The 17,685-nt window shown below is 43.1% G+C and overlaps 1 protein-coding gene across 9 annotated transcripts in view; it reads right to left on the bottom strand.

The window, feature by feature from the left end:
• The window catches only part of lhfpl2b (LHFPL tetraspan subfamily member 2b), a 208,734-nt gene that overhangs the window by 24,922 nt on the left and 166,127 nt on the right, over positions 1-17,685 (bottom strand). For 8 of the 9 annotated variants that reach the window (XM_073048222.1, XM_073048225.1, XM_073048221.1 and 5 more), the window contains one exon: positions 15,372-16,160. In XM_073048222.1, the coding sequence (XP_072904323.1) occupies positions 15,372-15,801 (430 nt within the window). In that variant the 5' untranslated portion in view covers positions 15,802-16,160. Of the gene's footprint in view, positions 1-15,371; positions 16,161-17,246; positions 17,461-17,685 lie in introns of all 9 variants that reach the window. The other variant, XM_073048224.1, reaches the window with a different exon arrangement.

Raw genomic sequence — 17,685 nt, 5'->3', positions numbered from 1 at the left:
TGGGGAATAAGGGGTCTAAGAGAGAAAAGGGTAAAGGAAATCCAGGCGCCAACGATGAAAAATACCCCAGGGTACCCCCTGATAGTCCGTTGGGACGGATGTTAGAAAATTGGGATTATGGGAGGCGAAAAGGGAAGTCAAAGAAAAAATGATACAGTACTGTGAATTCTGGTCCCGCCAGCCGATCCAAGGGTCGGCTGTGTGATGGCCTAAGTTCGGGTCTAGCGAGGATTGGGTACAACAAGCCCTTAATCTGTACGTGAATTCAAAACCTAACGTTAAACCCGAAGAAGGTGATTATGCCCTATGCTGGTTACCAACGACAAATAGTTATAAATTGAAAACGATAAATGAAGGGGGACAGAAAAAGAATACATGGGAGGTGCTCGACCACCTGCCCCCCCCCCACCGCTCCGCAAATCGAAGACCCTGAGACGGAGGTTGGCCAACAGCTGATTCGTGTTGAATTTGTATCGAAAGCATGGCCAGAAAAAAAAACTGGAAAAACTAGAAGATTGGAATACTAAACCCTTAAGTGAACTACTTAGGGAGGCACAGACAGTGTTTGTAAGAAGGGATGAAGAGAAGCAGAAGACGGCAAGGATAATGGTCCAGACAGTGCGACAAGTAACCGCAGATAGTAGAGAGAGAGACAGGGACCATGGTTGGATCGAGGTAGTAGCCAGGAGCAAGGAGGAGGGCTAAGGAAGGCTTTAAGATGTTTTCACTGCAACGAAGAGGGACACTTCAGGCGCGAGTGCCCCAGATACCGACGGGAAGTGCGCTCGTATGCCATGATGGAAGATGAAGACTAGGGAGGTCGGGGGTTCCACCCCTTGGGGATGAATTATCGGCAGGAACCCCTGGTAAATTTAAAAGTAGGTCCCCAAGGGTCAGATACAACTTTTATGGTAGATTCGGGTGCCGAAAGATCTAGCGTAATCCAGATACCTCCCGGCGCCCGAACTGGAACAAAGGTAATGGGAGTATCCGGTATTGGAGGCAAAATAATACAAGTACCTGTTATAGAAAACGTGAAAATTGAACATGAGGATAGGGTAACGGGACAGGACCTACTTTTGTTACCCTCTGCGAGATTCAACCTGCTTGGGCGGGATCTGCAAGTCAGGCTAGGCATCGGGACTGTGCCCAGGAACGGGAAGATAATGGTACAGCTGTTTGCCCTCAGGGAAGAAGACGATAGGAAAATAAGCCCGGAGGTATGGTACCAGGAAGGGAACCGGGGGGGTTTGAACGTCCCCCCTTGCAAATCTCACTATTACCTAACAGTTCGCCAGTACGGAGAAAACAGTACCCTATTTCAATGGAAGGAAGAAAAGGGCTGCAGCCGGTGATTGAAGGACTGATCGCTGACGGACTACTGGAGGAATGTATGTCACCGTATAATACCCCAATACTCCCGGTGCGAAAGCCAGATGGGACTTATCTGATGGTACAAGACCTGCGGGGCCTAAATGCAGTAGTCCAAACCCGATACCCGGTAGTGCCCAACCCTTACACACTGATGAGTAAGATCTCCCCTGACCATGAATGGTTCAGTGTAATAGATCTAAAAGACGCCTTCTGGAGTTGCCCGCTAGAAGAGAGCAGTCGTGACATGTTTGCGTTCGAATGGGAAAATCCTACGACAGGGCGGAAAAGACAACTCCGGTGGACGGTCCTGCCACAGGGGTTCACCGAATCACCTAACCTATTTGGGCAGGTCTTGGAGCAAGTACTAGCAGAATTCCAATGTGCTCCAGAGAGCCAACTGCTACAGTACGTGGACGATCTATTACTATCCGGGCCAACACAGGAAGGGGTGCAGGAAGACACCATCAGACTACTGAACTTCCTGGGGAAGCAGGGGCTACGGGTCTCAAAGAAAAAGTTACAATTTGTAGAAAAGGAAGTAAGGTATCTGGGACACCGGGTCAGTAAAGGACAGCGATGCATTACCCCAGAAAGGATAGCTGGAATAACGGGAATGTCACTACCACGTACCAAGAAGGAGATACGCACCAGTTAATTTGCGATGCACTTGATATCGAATGGAAGTACCATACCCCGTGGCATCCCCAGAGTTCGGGAAGAGTAGAACGAACGAACAGCACCCTAAAGGCACAACTGACCAAGTTGATGTTAGAAACCAAACTACCATGGACTAAGTGTCTCCCTATTGCCCTTTTAAGAATACGAACAGCGCCCCGCAAGGACATAGGAATATCCCCATATGAGATGTTGTTCGGACTCCCGTATTGGAATAAGGTGGAAGGGTACCCCAGGCTACAAGGGGGTGATATCTTTGTAAGGGACTATTTACTGGCCTTGTCCCGTTCCTTTGCAGAACTGCGGAAAAAGGGTCTCTTGGCCCAGACTCCGCTGCTCGATTTTGCTTTACATCAGATCGTGCCTGGAGATTGGGTTCTGGTAAGGACCTGGAAGCCGGAGAAGTTACAGCCACAGTGGGAAGGCCCTTTCCAGGTCCTGCTAACAACAGAGGCGGCTGTACGGACAAAAGAAAAAGGGTGGACACACGCATCCAGGGTAAAAGGACCGGTGAAGCCCGAAAGCCGCACTGAGTGGACCTGTGTTCCCGGTGAAGAACCGTTGGTGGTGAAGCTAAAAAGGCAGCAAAAATGAACTCTATGTGGACTGTAACATTATTGACTGTAATATATTTGATTCTATATGTCGGGGAAATTGAAGGGAAATGTGACAAGTGCAGAACCGTGGTACGAGTGGGGCAGAGGGTGTTCCCAGGATCCTTCGTATCCCACTCGCATGTAAATGGCCGTTGTTATGATAAAAGCAGAAGAGTGTTGGGAAAATGGTAAGCTGTACTATCAGGTCTATAATAAAGGCGGTTGGTGGCGAACAGTACTCTGGATGGTGGGAAGTGGATTAATGAGTCTGATGCTTTTACCCTGCCTCATTCCCTGTGTACAAGCACTAATAAGACGAAGTGTGTCACAACTTCAGGCAATAGCAATACCTCAGCACGGCACTGGCATTGGAGCTGTTGGCAAAACAGCAGAGTCAGATGCGAACAGCAATATACCAGAACAGGCTGGCTGTGGATTACCTATTGGCCTCTGAAGGCGGGGTATGTGGGAAGTTCAATCTTACAAACTGTTGCCTTAAGATAGACGACAGTGGAAAGGCCGTGTTAAAAATATCCGACAAAACTCGGAAACTGGCCCACGTGCCAGTACAAACCTGGAGATCCCTGGGGAACATGAGTTGGCTAGACGGGCTACTGGGAGGTAGTTGGTGGCGCACCGCTCTCCTAGTAGCAGGCGGGGTTCTAATGATTCTCTTACTTTTGCCGTGTGTGATTCCTTGTATACGAACACTGATCAGGCGCAGTATATTCCAGCTCCAGGCAGTAGCGATACCCCAACATGGGACGAATGAGCTAAAGATTATGCTATTAAAGAAGAAAGTTGACCCTCACGAGGGGGCGGAGGAAGGATGGTGGGCCCCCTGGGAGTGAGAGAAATGCTAGCTGAAACGCACATCTTAAAAAGAAAAAGGGTGTTATTGTAAGATTCAAAATTAAGATGTGCGTTTCTGATTAAAGTCAAAGGACAACTGTGATTTAATTATGTCCGGGGACAAATGTGATTTAATTATGTCTGGGTTAAAGTCTGTAAACAAATGTGATTTAATTATGAATGCAGAAGCCCTGACAAGATTAACTGTTTGTGGAATCATTGAAGTCCTGAGATATGGACTATTGTTTTACAGAAATGTGTAAAAAAACAACTCCAAATATGGAATGGGATAAGACTATGTACCTCCCGAGTCAGGGAGGAGGGGTGGTAAGGAAGAAGGATAAAACCTGCTGCCCTGTAAGGTTCAGGGTTCCCTTCTCTGAAGGGGCCCAGCTCTGCAGAACTGTTAATAAACTTTGTTTCCTTGAATTTGTCTTGAAGCCATTATTCGGGAGCGTGGCTCGTTTCTGACCACGCCCTTGCATTTTTTTTGTTTAATGATGTACGGCTGCAAGAAACTGGATCTTGGGGGATTATATGGTGACATATAATCCATGTAAATTGATAATACATTTACTTTGAACTTTGATGTGAACCTCATTAAAGCAAAAGAGAGATAAGCGGTATTCACGTCCCCCAGGTTAAGGGTAACTAAAAAAAAACCCTGAATATTGGGCTCCCTAACTTTCCAAATGCGTTTTCACCTCCCTCTGATCAGCATTGGAAAAGTGATAGGAAGTTCAACAAATTGATCCCTTTGGAAATACAACATTAGGCAATAAGCCACACCATGGTTGTGAAGAATAGATTAAAGCTAATTGCTCAGACTAATGGATCAGGGTATTCAAGTAGATGAATTGGATTGGTTTCAGCCACCATGCCTGAAACAAAGCAGTGGCTTGTCTACATTTACTTCCTCGGTTTCTATGTGAAGGCCAACCCTTGACTACAGCAGTGAATGGTCTTGCTGTGACCTTCCTTTTCTACATGATGTCTGGTCGTTAGACCTTCGCTGGTCACTGTCACTTCTCCATTTCCTGAGTCATGTTGTTGTCATAGGTTAGGCTAACAATTTAGAAACATAATCTGGGAAATATTCTGAAACCATACAAGATTCATACTAATCCTACTGTTCCCATATAATTTTATATCTTCACAAGAAAGTTGTCTTTCCTCGTTATGTTAGCCCACTGGGCTGAGCATTTATTTACTGCTGGCTTTGTTCTATTCACTGTAAGCCACAGAACCCCTTTGCCCATTGGGATTAGTGCTTTACCTTGCGGTGTATTCCTGACACAAACACTCTCCGGTTATATATGCTGCATTCATTTTCATTCTCTGGGGACAGATCCATTTCAGGTATCTCTGCTCCATTGCAATTCCCAAGAATTCATGTACATTACCTCTATACAATGATATTTGTCGCATTTCTAGCCCCCGGTGACATTATCTTTCTGAATCAGGGTCAGTTGATCCCTCCTTCTTGGCCTGCAATTCAGTCTAGTGTAAGATCAAATTTCCACCTCACTCCCCGCCATCCCATCTTTTTCGTGGCCTCGAGGTTTTTTCTAATTGTTCGCACTTTGTGTAGATTTAGCTCATCTCTCTCGTGCCTATTGGTCCTGAATGTACTTGTTATTTATGACAGGATTATTACTGTTTTCACATCAGAATGCCATTCTCAAGTTTCCTTGATGAACTCCTTCCTTCCCAAATATCAGAAGACAAGATAAATGTATTTTTAAGCTTTATTATTACCATTTGCTTTCATTTCTCAAGGTAAATTGCTCCAGCCCCAGAGACAATTTACGACCTCATTGTCCTTTCAGCATGCAAGCCTATCATCCTATGTGCAATCACTATCAGTGTTAAAATTCACTGCCTTTTGAACACAATGCAGGCAATCAACACTGCTTGCTCTAAGCATGGTGTAGTATCTAATGACACAGAGGGAGATCCATCTACAAGGGCTGCCATACAATACCTGAAAAGGCTTCTTGAAAGTCACCCTTTTTTTTCCCACACAGAGCTTTCTGCTTCAAGCATTAAAACAACTCCAATGAAAAGGTACTATTCAATCTAAAATGAAGGATTTGCATTTTTAAAGCTCCTTTCACAATTTAAGGATGGCCCAGTAACTTCATTGTTTTCACAGATGATCTGATTTCTCAAAGCAAATTTTAATTAGAGTCCTTTTTCAACTGGGCCACATATCCTAGGTTCAATGTAACGCCCTCACCTCTGCATTGAAAGTTATGAGCTCAAGTTCTGCTCCAGAGACTCCAGGGCCTTTTCTCAAACTGAACATCAGTCCAGTAATGAGGGAAGCTGCACTGTCAAAGTTCTGCAGAATAAGATATTAAAATCCAAGTCCTGTCTTTCGTTAAGGTGGCAGTAAAAGATCAAGGGCACTTGAGTATACCAACATAATAAAAAAATATTTTTAAAAGCTTGTTTGCATGAGGATTTGTTTGGAACAGACTGGAATAAATGCCCAATTTGAATTCCAGAGTGAGGCTCCCTCACCTCTGCCCCTCAATGCAGGAGCCCCTCAGGGCTGTGTCCTAAGCCCCCTCCCTTACCCATGATTACATCGCCACCCACAACTCCAATGTGCTAATTAAATTTGCTGACAATACTACATTGATTGGTCTTATCTCAAATAATAACGAGGCAGCCTACAGAGAAGAAGTCATCACCCTGACACAGTGGTGTCAAGAAAACAACCTCTCCCAAAGTGTCACAAAAACAAAGCAGCTGGGTGTGTACTACAGGAAAAATGGAGACAGGCTAACTGCTATTGACATCACTGGATCTGGGGTTGAGAGGGTGAACAGCCTCAAGTTCCTTGGCATACACATCACCGAGGATCTCACGTGGTCTGTACATACCGGCTGGGTAGTGAAAAATGCACAACAGCACCTCTTTCACCTCAGACGGTTGAAGAAGTTTGGCATGAGTCCCCAAATCCTAAGGACTTCCTGCAGGGGCACAATTGAAAGCATCCTGACTGGCTGTATCACTGCCTGGTATGGGAACAGTATTCCCCTCAAGCGTAGGAATCTGCAGAGAGTGGTGCAGACAGCCCAGCGCATCTGTAGGTGTGAACTTCCCACTATTCAGGACATTTACAGAGATAGGTGTGCAAAAAGGATCATTGGGGACCTGAGTCACCCCAACCACAAACTGTTCCAGCTGCTACCATCTGGGAAACAGTACCATAGCATTAAAGCCAGGACCAACAGGCTCTGGGACAGCTTCTTCAGACTGATTAATTCATGCTGATACAATTGTATTTCTATGCTATAAATGACTGTCCTGTTGTACATACTGTTTATTACAAAGTACTATAAATTGCACATTGCACATTTAGACAGAGACATAATGTACAGATTACTCAAGTACGTGAATGATGTTAGAAATAAAGTCAATCCAATTCAATGTGAAACACTGAGAAATGATCAGATCCTACCTACAGCGCAAGATTCATCTTTCAAATGTTTGAGGAGCAGTATTTGATATTTTACAAACTATAGCTCCACTATTCCTAGAATATCGGTGTTAAAATATTGTAGAAATTTTAAACGTATAACTCAAACTTTCTAAAAGTATAAATGCACTGACCACTAGGTGAATGACCGACTCCAGATGTTTGAAACACAGCTGGCAAAATGAAAGACAAAATATCTTTAAACTCCTGGGAGTTAGAAGTTTGGACACGATGACAGCAGCAATAGGCAGAACTGCCACTCAGCAGTCAACGTGACACAAGATACAAGTGATGTGATTCATGTGTTCTCAATCACCAACTTGCTGGAATTCTAGGCAATACTGCAAAGAGTTAAAGAAATACAGCGTCATTCCTACACCACCAGGCATTATCTCGACAAATGGTCACTGTTGTTTTCATAACACTCATAAACATAAAAATGCTAAGAGCTTATCTTTTACTTTTCCAGTGGTTTTTATCTTTCCTGAACTTTAGAGAAAATTTCCTGGTTTAACCAATTGGTGTCTGAATTTTTTTACCATATTTTTATAAAATGAACAATATTATCAGATGTGAAAATTCAGAAAACTCAAAATAACAACAGCTCATATTATGAATGGCTTGCATTCATGATGGTTTAGTCTTTATATGTAGTTATTTTATCGTTTTTTGGTATTCAGTGGATTCCAGTTATTTGGGCTAACAATTAATCAAGGCAGCTGCTTATTTGGGACAACTCTTAAAGAACAAAGATGAATTGATAAAATAGCTGGGTTTCTCTTCGGTTATTTGAGAGACTATGCTGCTTAACTGGGACAGGAGACTATTGGCGAACTGTTTCTAATTAGCGTCAGTCACGTGCCATTGTACGGCCATTAGACACTACACCGAGCTTAGAGCAAACACTTTGTAAATAGTGTTGGCTGCACGTGTTTCTGTTCAGAAAGCAGTGATTTTTGACACTGATAGTTGGTGAGAAATAAGCAATAAGACAATTCAGAACTGTTTTGCTCACCGCCGTTCCAAGCATTCAGGTTTGGAGATACCAGAAATGGCGGGGAGTGAAAACGAAACTATTTCTCTACTTCAACAAGTTAGATTTGGATGATGCAATCGTTGAAAGCCTTGTATGGAGGCAGTCCGTTATCTCCATGAGGTGTAGGTGCTGACTTTTTAAATTCACAGTCAATCAAAAGAACACGCCAGCATACTCTGGATTAGTTCCTCCGTCAGTAACTATTAGGAACATAGCACTGTAGTAGTATTAGTACTGTTCTAATTTGTTCTCTGTTTCATAACTAATATATAATTTGTTTCTCAGTTAAATGGTAGATTGTCTTTTTTATATCTTTTAACTATTTCCATGAAGCTTTGACTAATTGGAACAGAATGTACAGGCCCTGATGTGTCCTGATTAACCAGAATCCACTGTAGTAGTATTTGCAAAGGGAAAGCAGAGTCAAATAGCGAATGTGTATATAGCTTTAAGAACTACGTTTTCTGTATGATAACGCCTTTAACACATTGTTCTAACTGCCAATGCAGTCAGTTAGTTGAGTGTTTGCTGTTAATGAAGGACTTTGAATATTAGCTCACTCCTCGTTACTTCTCGTGCTAACCACCCAGAGCTCTAAACACGCCTCAAAAGACAAAACAGATAGAAAAAGCAATGGGAAAGTATGTTGCTTCCAGCCTGCCAGGCACTAAGATCATGGCTGATCCTCAATATCAAGAGGAGTTTCCCATACATACATATCCCACCCACTGTGTGGACTGCTTGTCCCACTCCCTTCAGGGAAGAGGCTACACAGCATCCACACCAAGGCCACTAAATTCAAAAACAGTTACCACCCTCAAGCTGTCAGGCTGATTAACACCTCCACCCATTAGTCCACCCCATTAACCCCACCACCAGCACATACACATCACCTAGTGTCACTTTATGTATACACAAACTGTATGTAAGTTATTTTGCATTTTGTTTTATAGGATTGCTTTTATATTTATTTTGGTTTGTATTGGATCCAGCATAATAGTCATTTTGATCTCCTTTACACTCGTGTACCGAAGACTGGCAATAAGGAATCTTGAATTGTCACAAACATCTGAGCCCCTGGATTCTTCTAAAGAGTGACAACCTCAAGAATGAAGGCTTTTTCCACATTGTAAAGAGCTGTGTTGCTGTCAGGAAACAATGACCCTCATTACCCTGCTAACCACCTCATTGGTCCCTCATACCCTAGCTGGTAGGACAATGGAAACCTCTCATTGTGAAGAAAGTTCCAGTTTAGCTTGAACTAACAACTTCAAATTCATTATGAAAGCAACACACAAAATGCTGAAGGGTCTCGGCCCAAAGCATCGACTATACTCTTTTCCATAGATGCTGCCAGGCCTGCTGAGTTCCTCCAGCACTTCGTGTGAAACATCAAAACGTCAGGCAACATCTATGGAAAAGAATTAACAGTTGATGTTCCGGGCTGAGACCCTTCTTCAGAACTGACTTATAAATGACTTGCTAGCTAAAGTCCTTTGGCAATTGGAGTGAGATTCCCTTGATTATATTTCTCTCAGGCACTCTAATACAGGAGAAACTGATACCACCATGCTTCCCTCTTCACTGTGACGATTGCTAAAACAGGTAGAAAATGCGAGGACTCTGAAGAGATTACAAAGAAGCAAAACAGCAAACGTAGTAGGAACTATGAAAGCAATAATATGCAAATTTTAAAAAATGTAAACCAAGTTTTGCAATTTCACTGTTAACACTTTAACGGATTAAAATTCTTAGGGATAATTATAATCGCTATTCTTGATTGTGGTTCAGTGGTAAAGAATAGGGTCTTTTCACGATTGCAAGGCACTGCTGGTTATCCAGAACAGTGAGGTCTGCCCCACTAGTAAGCTGCCCGATGGCGACGGAGCAGGACTTGCCGCAAACCGTGTCACAGCCCGCTTCAGCCGCCCAGGGAAGATGATGTCGGGTCGGTGCACGATCCAACAAACAGTGGAAACGAATGGCTCGGATGTTCTTATTGTGTTCGTAAATCCCCGTTGGACATCGGTAATGCAGAATACTGCGAGTTTGATTCACTGGTTCAATTGTGAAACCGACGGCAGGGGAGCTGCATGGCCTTGGTTGCGGTATGGACTAGGCCCGCATGCCTCGGGGTTGCCCCTTGCAGCCACCGGTGCTGGCTGTGCGCTACTGGATTCCAGACTGGGTTGGGGGCCAGCCCCACCCATCAGGGCTACCTTCCAATGTCCGCTTGGTAAAAGACAACCTGGAGTACGTTCGTCCGCAGCTGCACCTATATGAGATGAGGAACTGCTGCAGGCCTGTTCTTGCCAAAACGTGGCTCCACAACACCATCCATGCACCATCAGTCTGCAGGCCGTGACACTCAAGGCCTGAGCTACAAAATTATTTTTTAATTTGTTTTTTCGTAACTTGGGTTTTCTGCAATCATAATTATATGTGCCACACGTGTTGTGTGACTGTTGATTCTGTGTTTTGCACCCTGGCCCCAGAGGAATGCTGTTTCGTTTGGGGCTGTATTCATGTGTGGTTGAACGAGAATTAACTTGAATTTGAACTTGATATTGCCATTGAAGGACTAACTGCTACAACATTACTATTCCAAAGTTATCTGGCTGTAACTTGGCAGAGGCTTGCTCTGATAGTGAAGCAATGGGATCCCACACACAGACAAATTCTCAATAGTATTTAAGCTCTCTGCTTCCATATCTTGCATAGTTATAAAAGTACTCCACGTGCTCTCTGCCTGAACCACTGCAGTAGCTTCACAGTCAGGCCGGGAATGACACGATTGCAGATAAATGGCTGGACTGCCATCCAGAATCCTGACTACCAATCTGAGACACGGGTTTGAATTCCTTCATGCCAACTGGGAGTCATCACATAAATTTACAATAAACAAACCGGCATCTGAAATGGTGACTCTGTCGAATCATTGACTAAAACTTCTGGCTCACAGAGGTCAGTGAGGGAAATCACCTCTCCTTATCATAATGGTCCATGTACAATTTGCAAATCAGCAGTGTGGGTGACTTTTAACTGCACTCTGAAATGGTTTAGTAAACCATTCACCCTAGTAGCCAGACACAGATGAACAATAAATGCTGCCCTGACCAGTAGCATGTAAGCCCCACAGATGAATAAAAAAAACTCCTGAGGGAACAGTAAAGATTTGAAAGAACTCAAAAAGCACAAAAATATAGAAACAGGAAATAGGAACTATTCCCTTTAAAGCCCGTTCTGTCAATCAGTACAATCATAGCTCATTCCTTATCAGATTCTCCATTATCTCAGCTATCTCTGCATCCACATGTTTAGAATTCCAAAGATTTACAATCCTCAGGAACAAAGACGTGATTCCGCATTGCAACAAAGCCAGGACCCCTTTATTTTACACTCTCTACATCTACCCTGGCAATCCATCAGAATCTTGTGTTCACATCTCGCTCTTCTATAATTCCAAGGTGTTTCGTCCACCATCCTCGATAACATCTTGGGGTTCACCACAGGTCTGGATGTGACACTTACACAAGCTGTTAATCTACAGACCCTACAGAGTCACAGCGGAAACATTCTAAAGACCAGCATATAACTAGAATCCACAAGAAAATGTTTTAAAATTACATTAAGGAAAAAAATTAAACGAACATGTGGACTTAGTGAATATTTATACAATGAGTCATCAAATCGTACGTGGGAGGTTTATTATCATGGAGATGGTTCATAAGTGGAAAACTGGAGGATCTGACGAAATGTGTATCTTGAGCTTTAACCTGTGCTTAGTCATTTCCTTCGCACAGTTGATTATGTGGCATTGCATGGTTGCAATCTGGGGAAAAAATGTTCTTTAAAGCAAACCGTTCATGTAGAAAATAGAACATAGAAGTCTACAGCACATTACAGGCTCTTCGGCCCACAGTGTTGTGCTGACCTTGTAACCGATTTTAGAAACTGCTGAGAATTTCCCTGCTGCAGAGCCCTCTATTTTTCTAAGTGCAATTAGAATAACAGAAGGAAAGCTTGGAGAAGCACATATTTTTCATTAATTGTTCAGTTATTAGAAATTAGTCCCCTATAATTTGACATGGAAAACTTATTGTGCTCTAAAGACTGAAATAAACATGGAAATGTTCTTTCACACATTCATATATTTGTATTATAAAAAGGCAGTTGTTAGGACCAATTATGAAACTGCCAGAGACCAATAAGAAACAAAATAGATTTATACTGACATTGTCACAATCAATTCCACCACCCCAGACATTCTGCTTTCTCCCCCCTTACACAGAGCAGAAGATACAAAGAGCCTGACAGCATGCACTAGCAGGCTCAAGAACAACTTCTACCCAGTTATCTTAAACTATTAAATGGCCCCTTAGGACGATAAAGTGGACTTTTGACCTCACAATCTGCATCCTTTTGGCCTTGCATACTTCCTCTGATACTATAATAATTTATTCTGCATTCTGTTATTGTTTTATCTCCGGCTACCATTGCTATAATGAGTATGACAGCTGAACTACCCACAGTGCCTCAGTATAAGTGACAAAAATAAACCAAGTTACCAATATTCACGATGCAATATGCTGAAAAAATCTGTCAATTTCAGCGCATTGCTTATCAATACTGCATGGCATTTTCACACAATCTTACAGCACTTGGATCCAACCAGTCCACGTCAGCCATCTATTCCAACTTTCATGCTGAAAGTAGTTGCAATTTAATAGCCTCCCATCTCCTCTAAAAAGGTGGTAGTTCTGCAAGGAAATGTTAGTTTGGAAAGTTAATGATGGGATGGGTGTGCAGGTTGCCATATTAGGTTGTTGTGGTCTGCAACACGGACAAGTCAGGACGACATGCTGGAGATTAGGGTGGTGTAAAGATAATGAATACTTTTAGATGGCAGACATCCCGTCCTGTGTTTCTGGGCAAACCAGGATGCTCCAGGAGTTACTGATTGCTGATCCTGGGAAAACATGGCTTACGTCGTCCTGAAGAACTCCAAACGGAGCTTTGAACAGAGAAATATGCCCTGAGTGGAGATTGTGTCAGCTGTATAGCACTGAGTCCAGCCTCAAAGCAAAATTTCTGAAATGGAAATTGTTAATGCATTTTGCATCAAAAATGTGTTTTATTTCTTAATTATATAATATTGAGAAACAAACAATATGCTAACTACTAGTCACACATTTTAAAACAACTACTTATAGTAACATACCACATTTGGTACCCCATTCCAGGCACCTACCATCATCTGTGTGATAAAACTCGCCCCCCTGTATAATCATATATTATGGACATGTCTCTGTTCTGGCAGTGAAAGTGTTGATCCACCAGGTTTATGAAGTGCATTATTCGTGTTCTGGACAAAATCATTCGGCACCCTCAAATACCACTGCCAGATAGCTTGCTGGAACATTACCTCTTTGTGGCACTTCTCCCCGTGCTGAAGTACTCGACCAACAGCTTTGCACCCACCTCACTCACGGGAGACAAACTGAGGCAGAGTCCATGTTCTCATTCAGGAGTGTGCTGCACATGCTCTCAGCTGGTATGTGGAGGGATTGACCCAGGGCGGCAAAGGAGGGAAATGTGCCGCAACTGATCCAGGGAAGGGGCTGGGGGGTGGTTTAGACATTGCTCATATTGCCTGCTGCAAACTCAGGTGTTGAGTACATCCAGTTCAAATTTACTGAGGCCACAAACAATTGGCACAACTCAGTACTATACCTGGCTCTGAATGAATTCACCTGAGACGCTGAATTCTGAACAGTTAATAATTAACAGTTAGCATCTTTTATTAGAAAAAAAGGCTCCTGATAAAACAAGTGTAATTTTTATATGCAGCACACGCACACAAAATACTGAGAGGAACTCAGTAAGTAAGGCAGCATCTATGGAGGGGATTTAGACTCTCAGTGTGAAACGTCAACTGTTTATTTCCCTCCAGAGATACTGCTGGACTTGCTGAGTTTCTCCTGCAACTTGTGCATGTGGCTCAAGGTCTCTAGCACCTGCAGAATTTATTCTCTTGCAATGTTCTTTGTATGAATATAAATAGAGCGTGGGAAGCACACACTGTACTGATGGAGGAGGGCCGTAAATGCTGTAGCAATGGAGCAGGACAAGTGTCAGTTGGAGCAGAGCAGCTGCAGTGCCATGCTGACGACACCACTGTCACAGGCCGAATCAAAAGTGGCGATGAATCAGCATGCATGAGGGAGATGGAAAATCTGGCTGAGTGGTGGAATAAAAGCAACGTTTTACTCAGTGTCAGCAAGTCCAAAGAGCTGATTGTTGACTTCAGGAGGAGGAAACCAGAAGTCCATGAGGCAGTCCTCATCGAGGGACTGGAGGTGGAGAGGGTCAGCGACTTTAAATTCTTTTGTGTTACCATTTCAGAGGACCTGTCCTGGGCCTGGCATGCAAGTGAAGAAAGCATGGCAGTGCCTCATCTTCCTTAGAAGCTTGTGAAGGTTCAGCACGACATTTAAAACTCTGACCAACTTCTATAATTGTGGGGTGGAGAGAGTATACTGACAGGCTGAATCACAGCCTGATATGGAAACATCAATGACCTTGAACAGAAAATCCTACAAAAAGTAGTAGATATGGTCCAGTCCATCACGTGTAAAATCCTCCCCACCACTGAGCACATCCACATGGAGCCCTGTCGCAGGAAAACAGGACTCCCACCACCCAGGACATAGTCTCGTCTCATTTCTGCCATTAGGAAGCTACATGGGCCTCAGGATTTATACCACTAGGTTCAGGAGCAGTTACTACCCCTCAACCATCAGGCTCTTGAACCAGAGGGGATAACTTCACTCAACTTCATTTGCCCCATCACTTTAAAAAAACTGTATCAGGCACTGCCATCTATGGAATCAAAAGGGCGAGGCACGACACGTTGGAAATACATAAGAGGCTTTATGTCTTAAGGTCATTTTATCTTTCAAGGAAGGAACCACGAACAATGCACATTGTATACAAGGTCAGGTATGCAGTGGAGTGCTGCTCTTGGAAAAAAAAACACGCGTTTTGGAAATCTTGACAGCCTGTGTAATAATGAGAGCAAACTTCAACAAACCCCACAAATCACCTGAGGGTAGTCCTAGATACAAGACAATCGGGTAGTAATTCGCTGCTGAGTTGGGTTAAACAGATGTATATACGATACCACCTTACAACAATTGTTCTGATTGAATGACAGCAGAGTTACTATCAACATGGACAACAGCAGAATTTAAAATTATATTAACAAATTTATCCTTCCTAAAAAAATAAAGAATTCCTAAGTGGTCTATGGAGGTACAGTGACTAATCCCCATGAAGTAAAGCTTACCTGCAATTCCTTGTAGTAATCCACAAATGTTAAAAATACTTTTCTTCAGGAAACTCTGTACGCACATGGTAAAGACGGACACAAAAGCCACAGTGCATAGAATGAGAATCCCCGTCGCCAGGAAAATAGCAGTGGCTCGCCAGAATCCACTGGCAATTTCATTAAAGCTTTCGGCGTACGGACCGCACAGACTCCCTCGCTTTGAGTTGACCTGGTGGGTCACCTTGATGCAGCGGCTGTATATACCCAGAGTGGGGCGGTAAGGATCGTTGAAAGTGCTGGAGCGGTTTGCCGGAGCAGGCGTGCCGTTCGCCTTTGGCCTGCCCACCAGCCAGTCTGCACTCATGAATGCAATCAGTTCAGCAAAGGCCACCACTATACTTAGCAGGGTCCATAGCATTGAGCGGCAGGTAACAATCACATGACACATGATTTAATCCCAACAGGTGCTAGGCCCTTCTGCACACAAAAAAATATCTAGGAAAGTATTTTTCAGCTAATGAAAAAAGAACCAGAATTGAATGTCCTCCAATAGTTGAGATGTCAGTGACAAAGTAAATCCTTACTTCAACAGAATTAAATCAAATGCCACAAATCTCTTCAGCTATGTTCATTGATCAACTGGATCGTCTTTTGATTTGGTGCTCAGTGGTTGCTTCTTCCTCTGATCCTTAGCTTCCAAAGGTCTGCCTCTTTATCAGCGTGCAGGCTGGTACATGATGTGATATTCCACGAGAGAATGTTTCAAGGTCTGCCCACAATTCCGTTCATTATTTGTAATAAACACACCTACAAGGAAATAGAGAGAGAGATTACATGTTACATTGGTATAAACCCCGCCCAGAGAGGGAAATTGATCCAACTTTCTGTTAAATTCTAAAGTATACCCCATGAGGTTTAACGAGAGGTTAACGAGAAAAACTGACTAGAAACCTGCAACACTAAATTGTTTGTATTCTATGCTTGCTTGTTGCTTGGAAACAAGTCTCTGCTGCTTTAGGGATTAGTACACTTCAGAATCATAATTCATTGGACAGATTTTTCCTTATAGTTCTCAGCACAGTATTTTTAAGGTAAATTGCTGTACATAATCAGAGAATGAACGAGTGAACGTTTCTCTTCTATGTGACTCAGGCTCAGGGACTGCCTGCCTTCTTAGAGATCAGATTTGGTGGAAAGGACTAGACTTAATGAATGGAAAGTCCCGCCAGGCTTCATCTCATTCATACTTCGAGGAAGGCAAAATACAGGGAAGTATTCTGTATTTAAAGCCCTCACATTTTTAAAAGATTAACCTCAACCATTTGTTTGCAGGGATTTTTCATCCAGCCAGTAGTCTTACTTTACAAGCTTCTTCCAGATCCAGGGTTTATAATGTGACAGTGCCTTCCAGGTGGAACAGCACGAGATTTTGAGGTTCGTACGGTTGGATCCATTGGATAGCTAATCAAGGTGAAAGACTCAAATTAGCATGCAAAATACAAGTTAGAAATCAGACATTCCAGTTTGAATATTATTTCATAATATGAAATGAGTACTGTTAAATAAGGTTTGTTGTCGTTCAGATGTTGAGTCCAACTCTTTGTGACCTCATGGACCATAGGTTTTTCATGGCAAGATTGGCAGGCCTTTCTTCCGCACAGATACTGCTGCTGCCCAGGTTGGGACCCAGCTGGGTTTGAACTCAGGTCCAGCTGCCTTGAAGTCCAGTACTGCTGCCGCTGCACCACCAGCCATATAGTTCTGCTAAATATACCCATGGAAGTTAATTCTTTGAATGTCTATTTGGATTGTACCTTCCTTTCCACCCAAGGAGGCACTGAATGAGACTGGGTTACATCATCCTTGGTGCAGGCTCATCATCTTGTATCTCACCTAAATGTGTCTCAGACAATCCGGATTTAAAAGGGTCATTCAACTACGAAGGCCATCACGGCTGAATCCATTTGCTAATGCAGGTCATTGGACAATATTCAGGAGAATGCCTGGCTGACTTTCTCCCAACAACCAATACCACTTCCAGCTCAGTTCAGATGAGCTAACTGCATACAGAGCAGATTAGTCCTGAGGCCTTGAGTAATGAAGAGACCTAGATTCAGAAATAAGGTTTATTATACTGACATATGCTCAGTGGCCGCTTTATTAGTACACCTGCTCGTTAATGCAAATATCTAATCAGCTAATCGTGTGGCAGCAACTTAACGCATAAACGAACGCAGATATGATCATAAGGTTCAATTGTTGTTCAGACCAAACATCAGAATAGGAGTGAAATGTGATCTTAGTAACGCTGACTGTTGAATGGTTGTTGGTG

The sequence above is a fragment of the Hemitrygon akajei genome, chromosome 6 (genome assembly GCF_048418815.1).
Source record: "Hemitrygon akajei chromosome 6, sHemAka1.3, whole genome shotgun sequence".
NCBI lineage: Eukaryota > Metazoa > Chordata > Chondrichthyes > Myliobatiformes > Dasyatidae > Hemitrygon > Hemitrygon akajei.
Note: the sequence above shows the minus strand (reverse complement) of the source record. Positions and strands in the feature narration are given on the sequence as shown.